A 12441-nucleotide genomic window follows, 5' to 3' on the forward strand; every position below is an offset into this window, starting at 1 on the left:
GAGGTCATTAACCTCATCTAAAAGAAACAAAGACAAGAAGGAAGCTTACAAGATAGCTAGCAGAAATTTAAAAAACACGCACAAGTCCTCTGTTTTTTCCTCTTTATTTCCCCTTTCATCAACAATGGTACTCATTATGACATTCACAGTTTAACGAATTGTGGATATTTTCTTTTTTCTAATTTTAATGTATTATAAAATATAATTTTAAAAGACAGTTTATATTATTTTAAACCTAAGTGAGACCACATAGTCTACAGTAAAGTCTGACTTCCAACTCCTACAGGGCGCTGCAGCTGCATTTAGGTGTCATAACAAAGTGTACATTGTGCAACAACCTCAAGTTACATTCCCACACATAAATAGAAACTTCCAGTTTGTACATAAAGCCTCACTATACTACCAAGCCTAGATCCAGGTGGCTGCAAGGAACAGCTTTATTAAAACTCTGGTTTGTGAATTGTGGAGTCACATTCCATGAATCTCATCTTGTATAAACCAGCTGTGAACCCTAGTTTGTAACTCTAGTTTGGTGCCAACCAACCACCTTTATTTTTGCTGGACAATTTGCCTTCCGACAATTCAAAGAATTGGGAATTTGATCAAACCACAATTTACTGAAACAGGATTGCAGATTCACACAGATCCACCCCATGCCAGACACCCTCTCTCCATCCTCATCAAAGATGTGGTATTACATCAATTAAAATACCCCTAATTTATTCCGTTTCCAAACATTTGGGGGATGAGAAGAGAAAGGAGTGCAGACCACAGTCTTTCACCCTTGCGGCCAGAGAGGATAGAAAATGTAGACAATTCCTGCATAATGCTCTCCTTGCCCTCCCTGCCCCCAACATACCAATTAGGCATAGAAAAATTTAAATGGAGGTGGAGAGGAAGTAGCATGGGTTAAAGTAAATCAGAGTTGGGATCCTGCGGGGGAACCTAAAGAGACATGGCCTCTTTGCCCGAGAGAGAAGGCTCTCTAGTTCCACACTTCAATGACGTCACCGCACTCCATCCCTGCCTCTTCAGGGGTCCAGTTTTCTGCCAGACGCCTCCCATCAAAATAGAAGGCCAGTTTGCGTCTACCAAGTCCTTGGGCTTGACGGTAGTGACTCATCAGTGCTCGCAACGGTTCATTCTGCCAAGAGACAAGACCGTGACCGTGAGACACAGTTACACTTTACAACCCTTAAGCGGAAGGAGTATACTCAATTGGAAGGACCACGTTGTTCACCACGGCATCTCCAGAAGCTGCTGCTGGCATTTAGGTGCTAAGCAAAGACTTTTTTCCTCTGCTTTTGAATGAGTTGCTACAAGGTGGGAGCCTGTGAAAGGTACAGGATGGGGAAATCATTTGGAAATTCCTCTTCTCCCTAACACCAAGATCTCCCCTTCAGAATTCTGACTCTGTTGAGATTAGATTGACTAGTCTATTGTAAACAATTGGTATATTAGTATTGCGAATAATACCCCCATGCTTACTACTCCTACCCTTTGGACCGTGATCTCCATGTGGGAGCGTTTGTCTTTCCCTTGCACCCGGAGCTGCAGGCTTCCCCTCTCATCACTCTCTTCACCAGTCGTCTCTACTACACAGTCTGAAAGAAAAGGTATCCGTAAGGAAGCACTGGAATTTTAACAATGAGGAAGAGGGTGGGGGGTGGGATCAAGGCAGAGGAGCAGGAGGGTCGTTGGGAAGGAAATCTAAGCAACAGCAACACCAGCAGAGAAGATTAGAAGGTGAGACTGGCAAAACAGACTTGAGGGGCTGCATTCTGGAAATTGCAGGATCCCCTGCCTGCCAACTTACCAATGATATCGGCCACCCCCAGGCCCAGCCCACGGGGAGTGGCGTCAGTTGTAAGTTCACGGTCCCGAAGGAGGAGGAGGATTCTACTCGGATGAACCTTCAGCGTCTGTCCCATATGTTCAACCACCCGCTGAAGGGGGTCTGTCTGTGAAAGTAAGAACAATGTTTGAGAGTGAGGCACACCATGGGACTACTCTAGCCGTTCAAGACAATCCAGATCAGTACTTATTTCTAAACCCATTGCATTCTTATGGGTTCATGCAAATCTTCAAAATTATGCAGAATTATAGGGCACTGCAGCAAGCCTGCACCAGCAGCTTATCTCACTGGGAGGGGCTAAAGCTCTGACTAGTCAAGCCAATGCCCAACTAACAGCTGGGCGAGACATTTGAGAGAAGGGAGGCAGCTGAAGGGAGAAAAGGAAAGAAGCATTCACTTCTAAAGATATCCAAGTCTTTGAAATGATATTGGCCACCTCGAAACGGGAACAATCATGGATTGCCATCATTGATATATTTAATTCTCAACATGGACTCATCTGTGGATACTTGAATCTGGAGACTGAAGCCATGGTCAGATAAGACAGATCTTTCTAGAAATCTGGGAGGAAAAAAACCCCAGATTTGTAGAAAAATCTGATTTTTTTTTAAGTGTACTGGGGAGTTTTAAAAGCCCAAAATAATAGAAAGGGCACTTATAGCTTTAAGAAACAAATGCCATTGGCCATTGTTAGGCAACCACAACACTACTGCCAGCCTTTGAAGAAAAGAATATCCAAGGTATACCAAGTATTGCTGAAATGGTATACTGAGGATGAGATAGTTAAAACACAGATGGTGAAATGGGCTATAAATTTCAATAAAGAAATAACAATGGAGGCATGGGAATACTTGTGGAAAACTACAATGAAGACAACGACATGTATCAATATTAAAGAGAACATTTTTAAAATGATCTATCGTTGGTACATGACACCAAAGAAGATTGCGCTAGGGAATTTGAATACTTCTAATAAATGCTGGAAATGTAAGAAACATGAGGGCTCCCTCTATCATATGTGGTGGTCGTGTGAGGTAGCTAGGCAGTTCTGGGGGGAAATAATAAGAGAAATGAGTGAAATTTTACAGTTTCAAATAAATAAGAACCCAGAACTCCTGCTGCTAAACTTGGGAATGGAGGGAATTCCAGCCCATCATAGGACGTTGATTTTTTATATGACTGCAGCAGCTAGACTTTTGTATGCGCAGAAATGGAAAGTACAAGAAGTACCAACTATTGAAGATTGGATCTACAAATTGCTGTATATGGCTGAAATGGACAAGATGACAAGAAAACTGAGAGATCTGGACTCAGGGCAGTTCAACACAGACTGGGAGAAGCTGAAACAATACCTGGAGAAGAAATGGGAGGTGGGAGGAAAACTGTGGCAGTTTGAGAACTACTGAAATATAATAAAAGTATAAAAGAGAGGGGTGACTTTACCGGGGGAGGAAGAGAAATGTGAATTTATAAGCAGTTAGATTAATTGATTGAGATATATATAGATATGTATAGGTCAACTGATAGAGAATAATTAATGATAAGGTTTAAACATGAGGATTGACTAACTAACAATATTTTCTTTCTTTGACAAGATTTATATGCACCAAACTGAATGTATAGAAGAGTTAAATTGATTGAGTATCTGAGGAGTTATATAGAATTACCATAAAAAGTTGAAATGAGTAATATATAGAGAACAAATCAAATTGTTTGATTTAAATGTGGGAAATTTTTATGGTTTATGATATATAGGTTTATATAGAATTATTCAAAACTGGAAAATGGGATAAATTGTTTATCTAAAGACGTATAGTTTGGGTGTATAATAATTAAAGGAGTTAATGATGCACTGCTTAATATAACGGAGAATGTATATCTGTTTTAGACAGAGGAATTTAATAGAAGTAAGGGAAAAGGGACAGAGGGTGGGAAAGCTGTTGGAAGTCAACAAAAGGGGGGGAAAGGGAGGGGGTTAGAAACGAAAAATTAGGGGAAAATTGATTGTAATGTAAAAATAAAAATGTTCTAACCCAATAAAAAATTTTTCAAAAAAAAAAAACTACTGCCAGCCTTTGAGCCTTACTTTCTGTCAGTAAGAGGTGTGGGGGAAGGGGGGCAGCAGGACCCTTTCCAGGGCTGTTTTGGCCTCTGAGGAAGGACCAACTACCGGCAGATTTGCTACTATTTGATTTTCATTAGTCATCCAGGCCAAGCTGCTTGCTGCTGTTCTTACCACAGCCACCCCACAAAAGGAAGTGTAGTGTAGTAGTTAAGAGTTTCAGACTAGGATCTGAGATACCCAGGTTCAAATCCCTACTCTGCTGTAGAAGCCTATTAGGTGATCTTGGGCCAGTCATAAACACTCAGCGTAGTCTTACCTCGCATGGTTTTTGTAAGGCTAAAATGGAGGAGAGGACAACAACGATAGCCACTTTGGTCCCAGTTGTGGAGAATGGTAGGCTATAAATGGAGTTAATGAATAAATCTGCCTGAAGATGGGGGAAGATTAAAGGTTAGCTGGTGGGTGGGTGAGAAGGAGAAAAGGAAGCAGGGAAAAGGGAGGATATGGTGGTTTCCGGGAGGAGGGAAAGAGGAAACACTGTGGCAAGGGGAATACAGGAGAAAGTGAGGTGCCCCCATAAGCCCTTGCAGGTTCACCACCACCATGCAACTGGGGTCACCTTGGCAGCTGGCACTAAGCACAGTTTTCTCAAGGGGCTGCCAGGGGAAGGAAGTAGGGAAAATTGAAGGTAGGAGACCAGATGAAAGTAGGTTGGCTGACAGGTGGGAAGAAGGAAGGAAGCAGGAAAAGGGGAGAGGCTGTAGGGGATTTCAGAGAAGGGAAATAGTAGAGAAGGGGGAAATGGGATGTTCCTTGCAAGGTCTTGAGGGTCCCTGGTTTGTAACCTTATAATCTTATTACCTAATCAGTCTCTGTTTCCTTCAGTATTTGTTATTGGGGTTTGTTAGCCGTATTTACGGTTCCTTATTTATTTTAAAAAATTTAAGTAATTTAAATATATTAATGCTATTAATATATTTAACATATATATTAACATTACACAGAGACACTCTATTTACTGTATGCAGCTAGATTTACTAGAAAGCCAGTGTTGTGTAGTGGCAAAAGTGTCAGACTAGGAACTTGGAAACCTGGTTCACGTCCTCACCTGGCCATGAAGGTCACTGGGTGACCCTTTGATCTTTCACTTTCTCTCAGCCTAACCTACCTTGCAGGGTTGTTTTGAGAATGAAATGAAGTGAGAAATGTGAATCCTTCTCTTAACTCCTTGGAGGCAAAGTAGGATAAAAATGTTCTAGCCAGATAGAACCACATGTTCCAGAAGGCCCACAGGAGTTCTGGGAAGAAGGGAAAAGCCACAGGGAGAGAGAGTACCAGCTGGTAGGTTTGGCAGGGATAAGAGAGGAAAAAGGAACAGACAGGCCAGAGCAGCAACAGCAAAACTGAGGTGAACAAGGGCAAAGGCAGGACTCCTCAGAGAAAGGAAGTGGACACTGAGCAGGTCTCACCATCTGAACAGAGACTCTGTAGAGATCTGCCCGGCACCGGATCTTCAGTATTAGTTCCCGAGATTCTGAGGGTTCAGGTGAGTCAATCAGAATCACGTCATCCTCATCAAAACCTGAACCGTCATCCTGTAAGCTCTCCTTGACAGCGGAAAGGGTGGATTTCAGATTCCTGAGCCTCTGGTCAATAATGCTGAGGAAGAAGATGAAGGGGGGTGGGGACCAGAGTGAGAAACCCATCACCTGAAAATTAAAAGAGTCAATCCCTCCTAGGATGAAAATAGCTCAGAACTGCACAGATCAGACGTTGGAGCACTGGAAGATCAGAATTCAAACCCCATCTCTGTCCCAGACTTCCTAGCCAGCATGGAATAAACCATCAAGTTCCCTATCCTTCAAATCCAATCCAGGGTGCCTACCTCACAAGGCTGTCGTGAGGACTCAGAGACTGCATGCAACAATAATGGTATATACTTTTGTAAACCTAAAAGCAGTATAGGATGATATAAAATACACTGTTCGCTAACTCAGTGCTCAAGGCACAGGCATCTACAGGGAAGCTTGTCTCCTCCGTCTTTTGGCATGTCCCTCACACTTACTGCTTTTAGAAAGCTACTGGAGGGGGACAAACTAGAGTCCAGGCAGGGAAGACTATGGATTTTGTTAAGGACCTGCCTGCTTACTCCCAATAATTAAAACACCATTCAAATCACACTATTTCATTTCAGGAGAGAACCCAGAGGAGAAAGCACGGTCTAACTACCTTTTCAGATCAAAGGGACATGAAGCCTCTAAACCTATATGAGCCACACACACACACACAATAGGAAGTATTTCCAAGTCAGCACGCAGGTGAGAGATGCCTCAGATCAACCAACACAAAGCAGGTCTTCATAGAAATGGCCAATTATGGTAGACCTCTGATTTTACCAACAGCATTGGGATCCCCCTCTTCCCTCCCTTTCCCCAGAAGTCCACATAACCCCCTCCCCTTCCAAAGGATCCCAGCCTCTTACTGGGTTCCAGGACACCGTGAGCTCCGTCTCTGTGGCTGTGGGGGAGGCGGAGGGGATGGCGGCAAAACTGGACTTCTGTTGAAGGGAAAACAGACACAGACACATGTTACCTGGGGACTGCAAATAAGTTGACAGGGTGGGGAAGAAAGTGAATCTGACCTTTTTTCTTGCTCTGAGGGAGTCACTGCTGCTGCTTCCTCTTCTTCATCTGATCTGCCCTGGACTTGAAGCGCCGAGGACACCAGCGGGACTTGAACTGGCAGCTTCAGAGACTCAGGGAAAAGTTGGAGGCTGTTCTGAACCTGTATGGTGCAACGGGAGCAGAAAAGATCCAAGAGAAAAGGTTTCAGAGATTCCCACTGGAATTGCTAGGAAGAAGACAGAGCAGGCCACTAGAGTAGTAGGACTGGTGCTTTGTAAGAGGAGGTGATTTGCTTCATTGGGGGAGAGGTCTCCATAGCTGGGACTCCTGGGTTCACAATTTAACTCGGGCACAATTATCAGAGAGAGTTTCTGGGTTAGACTTGCAAAAAGCAGCGTGGTGAAAAGAAAGGCAACACATTTTACAGTAGAAGATGGGAGAAATATGGAACATCCATGAGTTGCCAGCGCTGGGTTGGGAATTTCCTGGAGAGCTAAGGGGGTGGAACCTGCAGAGGGCAGGGTTTGGAGAGGGCAGGGGCCTCAGCAGAATATAATGCTATAGAGTCCACCTTCCAAAGTACCCATATTCTCCAAGGGGAACTGATCTCCATTGCCTGGAGATCAGTTGTAATTCCGGGAGATCGCCAGCCAGCACCTGGGATATTGGCAACGGAGACAAAGATGCTCCCAAATTGCCTGAATCGAGGAATTTATTGACCAACAACTTTTGATTATGGCATAAACCATCTGACAAAGTTGGCTCCAGCTTATGAAACTCTACCCCAGAAGAAGACAGCTGCAATCTTACGCATTTTCTCCGAGGAGTAAGGCTCAACTGAACACAATGGGGCTTCCTCGTGAGCAAACACTCACAGGCTCGTGTTATAAAGCGTCAAGCTTTGAAAGGCACCGTAAAATTCTCTTTGTGTTTTTTGTAAAATTTTCGCTGCAACAGACGAACACCATTTTCCTTCCGGAATCCCTCTTGGATGGGCACTGGACTTAAAAGTATATTCTGGGGATCCAAAACTCCCGGGTTCTCCTTTGCATGCACCTTACTGGAGTAGACCGGGACGGCGAGGACTGCTGTGTCAGACAAGAAGCGGCGGCGCTTAGGCAGGGGCTTCCTGGGGGGGCCCTCCGGCTCCGAGTCGCTGCTGGAGCAGGAATCCAACTGGGGGAGCAAAGAGGACTGGAGTGAGTCTCGGTCCGAAGCCTTTTTCTTTCCCTCCCTCCCTTTCCTATTTACCGTCTCCGCCATTGCAGAAGAGGATTCTTCTAATTGGTTTCAATATTCTTTTTAATCCGCCCACCCGCCTTGTGATTGGGCACCAACCCTCGCTTTCCCCCCTCCCCTGCCAATACAAAGGAAGGCGAAGAAACTCTTGTGCTGCAGCGCGCAAGGAACCCCGGGGATTGTGGTTTTCCTCCCCTCCAAGTAGCCCATGCCAGTTTGACAACGCTTTGGGAAAAGCAAACGGGTCGATCAGCACACCATCAAGACTTAACCAAATTTCTTTCGTGAGTCAGAGCCTCTGATGACGTGCAGGATTTAAATCCAGTGGCACTTTAGAGACCAACAAGATTTCCAGGGTTTACGCTTTCGAGAGTCAAAGCTCCGTTCTTCAGCTACCAAGAGCTCTAACTCTAGACTTCATCATTATATTGCCTTACATATTATCTGCTGTTTTAAATATGTACTCCTATGTACCACCAGCGCTCCATATTGTCTAATGTTAGTCCTAGAGTTGATTATGTTCTTCTTCAGTATTTTTTCTAGTCTGTATTGGATTCTTGCTGATACTATGTCTTTTGAACTTGTATCTATTTAGCCTATGGCATTGTTTATGGAAATGTCCTTGATACTGTATTGAAATGTACTTGATACTGATTGTACTAATCTCATACTGTGTAATCCACCTTGAGTCTCAGTGAGAAAGGCAAACTATAAATACATAAATAAATAAATAAATATCTTGAAAATTTGATGTTGTAAGGTGCCACTGAACTCAAATCCAGGCTAAATCCTGGCTGTTTCTGGGCTAAAGCTCTAAAAGTAGGAGGCAGAAAGGCCTGACTATATACCAGATTGTATTCTTTGTTCCTTGTATCTGAAGAAGGGAGCTTTGACTCTCCAAAGCTCATACCCTGAAAATTTGTTGTCTCTCTAACGTGCCACTGAACTCAAATCCTGCTGCGCTATAGCAGACCCAACACAGCCACCTGCCTGAAACTATAATATCCTGAGCTCCCACGACTAACAAAAGTTCATATTGGAGTAAAATTTGTTATTCCTTATCACTAATAACCCTGTGGCACAGAGTGGTAAACTGCAGTACTACAGCCCAAGCTCTGCTTGCGACCTGAGTTTGATCCTGGCAGAAGCTGGGTTCAAGTAGCCGGCTCAAGGTTGAATCAGCCTTCCATCCTTCTGAGGTCGGTACAATATTGTGATGTGATGTCCTCCCATGTGTCAGTAGTGACTCGGTGCTTGTGCATGGGACTACCTTTACCTACCTTTTACTATATCACTGCTTTTTTTTCTTTACTCATGATGTCTAAATGCCCAAGTGCTGGAACTTAATAAAGAGGTGGCAGTGCTGGGTTCTGGTGTGTTGCCCCTGAAAAAAAATCCCGGTCTTTATAGTACTCCCCAACTCCTGTTTGATTTTGTGGCAACAGACTAAAATGGCTATGCCTGGAAATGGAGAAGATTTGTGTGTGTGAGTGAAGGGGGAGGATTGTGTCTTTATTTCAGCCTTGCTTTAAAAAGAGGGAGAGAAAGCAATCACACTTTTTTCGGTCTGAAAAAGCTTATAATCACGTGTATTTATTAGGTTTTTATTTGCCTCAGTTATTATACCATTTGTAACTTCCAAACATCCAGTAGAATAATTGTGCTAATCAACTGCAACAAAAACAAGAAGCCTTGTGGTATTTTATAAAATAACCGATTTACTGAAGTATCAAATGCATGAAGTGAATTTTCAGTTGGCTGCCAAATATGGGGGGGGGAGTGTAAACAAGGTTAAAAGGCCATGAAATGCAACTTCATGATGTTTCCGTGTAAAGCTGAAAATTATACAAGATAAGAACCATCACCATTTGCAACAGCTGTGATTGCTGATAATGCAGGCTGCTGAGTTTTGTATTAAGCAACGTAACTTTTGAGAGTGGCCGAAAGTTTTCCAAATGGTATGCAGCCCTTTTAAAAAAACAATCTAGTCCTGCCCATGAGAGTTACAGTCAATTGGCTAGTCTTGAAATAAAATCCAGCAACAATGGCAAAGATTGTAAAATGCCCCTTTCTTCGCTTCCCTCTGATATTTCCAGCTACTTTCCCTCCAGACGAAGAGAGCTGTGGCTCTCAAAAGCTTGTGCTACAATAAAGTTGGTTAGTCTTAAAGGTGCTACTGGACTCCTTCCTATTTCCCTCCAGAAAGCATCTTCAATACTGGATGCTTTCTAGAATATAAAGGCTCAAGGATGCTCATCTAAGGCAAGAGGATTGTTTATAATTACTCAGTCAATATGGAAATAAAGGCTTTCAGCTCCTGATCAGAGGCAATCTTATCTTTATCACATAGAATCATAGAGTTGGAAGGGTCCATAGAGACCATCTAGTCCAACCCCCTGCCCAGTGCAGGATCAGCCTAAAGCATCTCTGACAAGTATTCATCCAGCCTCTTCTTGAAAACTGCCAGTGAGGGGGAGCTCACCACCTCCCTAGGCAGCTGATTCCACTTTTGAACTACTCTGACGGTGAAAAAGTTTTTCCTAATATCCAGTCGCTACCTTTGTGCATGTAGTTTTAGCCCATTGCTTCAGGTCCTACCCTCTGCTGCCAACTGGAACAGCTCCTTGCCCTCCTCCAAATGACAGCCTTTCAAATATTTAAAGAGAGCAATCATGTCCCCCCTTAACCTCCTCTTCTCCAAACTAAACATTCCCAAGGCCCTCAGCCTTACCTCGTAGGGCTCAGTCTCCAGACCCCTGATCATCCTTGTCGCTCTCTTCTGCACCCTCTCGATTTTGGCCACATCCTTTTTGAAGTGAGGCCTCCAGAACTGCACACAATACTCCAGGTGTGGCCTGACCAAGGCAGTATAGAGAGGGGCTATGACCTCCTGCGATTTCGACGCTATGGCCCCTTTGATACAACCCGATTGAATTAGCTTTTTTTGCCACCGCATCACACTGACTGCTCATATTTAGTTTACAGTCCACTCTTACCCCAGTCACACAATCCAGGGCTCTCCTCAGCTCATATTAAGCCACGGCAACCATTTCAGAGGTGTAGCTTTTCAGAAAATTCTCCATGTAGATCAGTCTCGGTATGAATGAAAAATTATTACACATTCTTGTATTTTTTTGTTACATTGTAGGCTTTTTACTATTCACAAAAAGTTGGGAACTGCTTAACATCAGGTTATTAAAACGCTTAAATCTTCCCAAATCTTTCTCACCTCTACAAAAGTTTTCTCAGTAGCGTTGCCAATGGCCTGGAGAAAAATGTTCTGTAGGGAAACGGACAGCTGCATTTTTTCATGACATGGCATTAAGTAGCATCCCATTCAGCTTCTGTCAAAAGAGACAGGACATTTTTCCCCAGGCTGTTCGCAACCCTACTCATACATAAGAAATGGTGGCATCATGAACACATTTCCATTAAAACTGGTGTTATTGATACCTCTTCTAAAGCTCTTTTACTTAGCACTCTGTTTTCAGGAACGTAACTACAATGTTAAAGGAGGTGTTACTGTACTCCAGGTATAAATCATGTGCCTTGAACCATAGATACTGACAGCCAGACTCCAGCACTTGATGTGCCACCAAAGATGCAACTTGCCAGAGGAGGGAGATAAAGGCACAACAAACTAGTTGGCTGTTCCATCGGAGTGCAGCTGAGGCCGGTGACTAAAGGATGCAATTGCCACAGACATTTTAAAAGCACTAGTCACACCCATGCCCTCCCCCCAGGATCCTGTTTTGACGTTTCCTTAGGGCATTCTTAGATGAGTACAAACACGATGGCTCTGCATGCAAGTGAATAGAACACAGCCTACATTTGCATTCAGCTGTGTGATTTTTTTGAGGAAGCAATTTAATTACACCAATCTTGACTGCATCTTTGTTGGGGGGTGGGGAAAGGTATATTTTTTGCCGTTTTCTACATGCCTTGATTAATCAACAAAAGTACAGCCCATTTCACAGTTTAAAAAAACATTCAAACATGGTGATAAACCACTGTTTGTAATACCTGGTCTGATTAAAACCAGTTGATGGCAGCACATGGCCCATGAAGCTACCTTCTCCTGAATCAGACCATTGGTCTATCAAGGTCAGTATTGCCAACTCAGACTGGCAGCTGCTCTCCAGAGTTTCAGGCAGAGGTCTTTCACATCACCTACCATCTGATCCTTTAGCTGGAGATGGCAGGGATTGAACCTGGGACCTTCTGCATGCCAAACAGATGCTCTACCACTGAGCCACAGCCCTTACCTAAAGCAAATAGCTTTGTTTGCCCCTAACCCCCTACAATAGGGCACATGAAGATAGCTTATACTGAATCAGACCAATAGTATAACATCTTTTACTGACTTTGGTCTTACATTGAATCAGACCATTGGGTGGTTGCCCAATAAACTGGTTTGTTGTTGGGTGCTAAAATGCGATTTTAAACCCCAGTTTCCAATTGGCTTGTCAACTTCGCTTAGTACTGACTGTGGTGGGCCATCCAATGCAGAAAGACATTCTTCAATAGGACTGCCCTGCTCAGCCTCCTGCATACAGAGGCAGCTACACACAGCAACAGGAAAACCCAAGCCACCATGGTTGCATTTGGCCATCAAGAGTGCTTTCTCAGGACAACCTTCTGCCTTTCCTCCTTGCCTC

The 12441-nt window shown here is 43.6% G+C and overlaps 1 protein-coding gene across 2 annotated transcripts; it reads right to left on the reverse strand.

Moving 5' to 3' along the window:
* Nucleotides 1–98: 98 nt before the first annotated feature.
* Nucleotides 99–12404, reverse strand: NFATC2IP (nuclear factor of activated T cells 2 interacting protein). Of its 2 annotated transcripts, none has more exons than XM_054993240.1 (8): nt 10515–12404; nt 7601–7720; nt 6562–6704; nt 6403–6477; nt 5390–5579; nt 1817–1961; nt 1498–1604; nt 99–1144 (listed from the first exon to the last, which is right to left on the reverse strand). In XM_054993240.1, the coding sequence occupies exons 1-8, from the start codon at nt 10737–10739 to the stop codon at nt 986–988; spliced, it is 1164 nt and encodes a 387-aa protein (XP_054849215.1). In that variant the 5' UTR covers nt 10740–12404; the 3' UTR covers nt 99–985. The 2 variants fall into 2 exon arrangements, with proteins under 2 accessions (XP_054849215.1, XP_054849216.1); XM_054993241.1 differs by lacking the exon at nt 10515–12404 and adding an exon at nt 7796–7819.
* Between the last annotated feature and the right edge of the window lie 37 nt (nt 12405–12441).

The sequence above is a fragment of the Eublepharis macularius genome, chromosome 12 (assembly GCF_028583425.1).
Source record: "Eublepharis macularius isolate TG4126 chromosome 12, MPM_Emac_v1.0, whole genome shotgun sequence".
In the NCBI taxonomy this organism is placed as follows: Eukaryota; Metazoa; Chordata; class Lepidosauria; order Squamata; family Eublepharidae; genus Eublepharis; species Eublepharis macularius.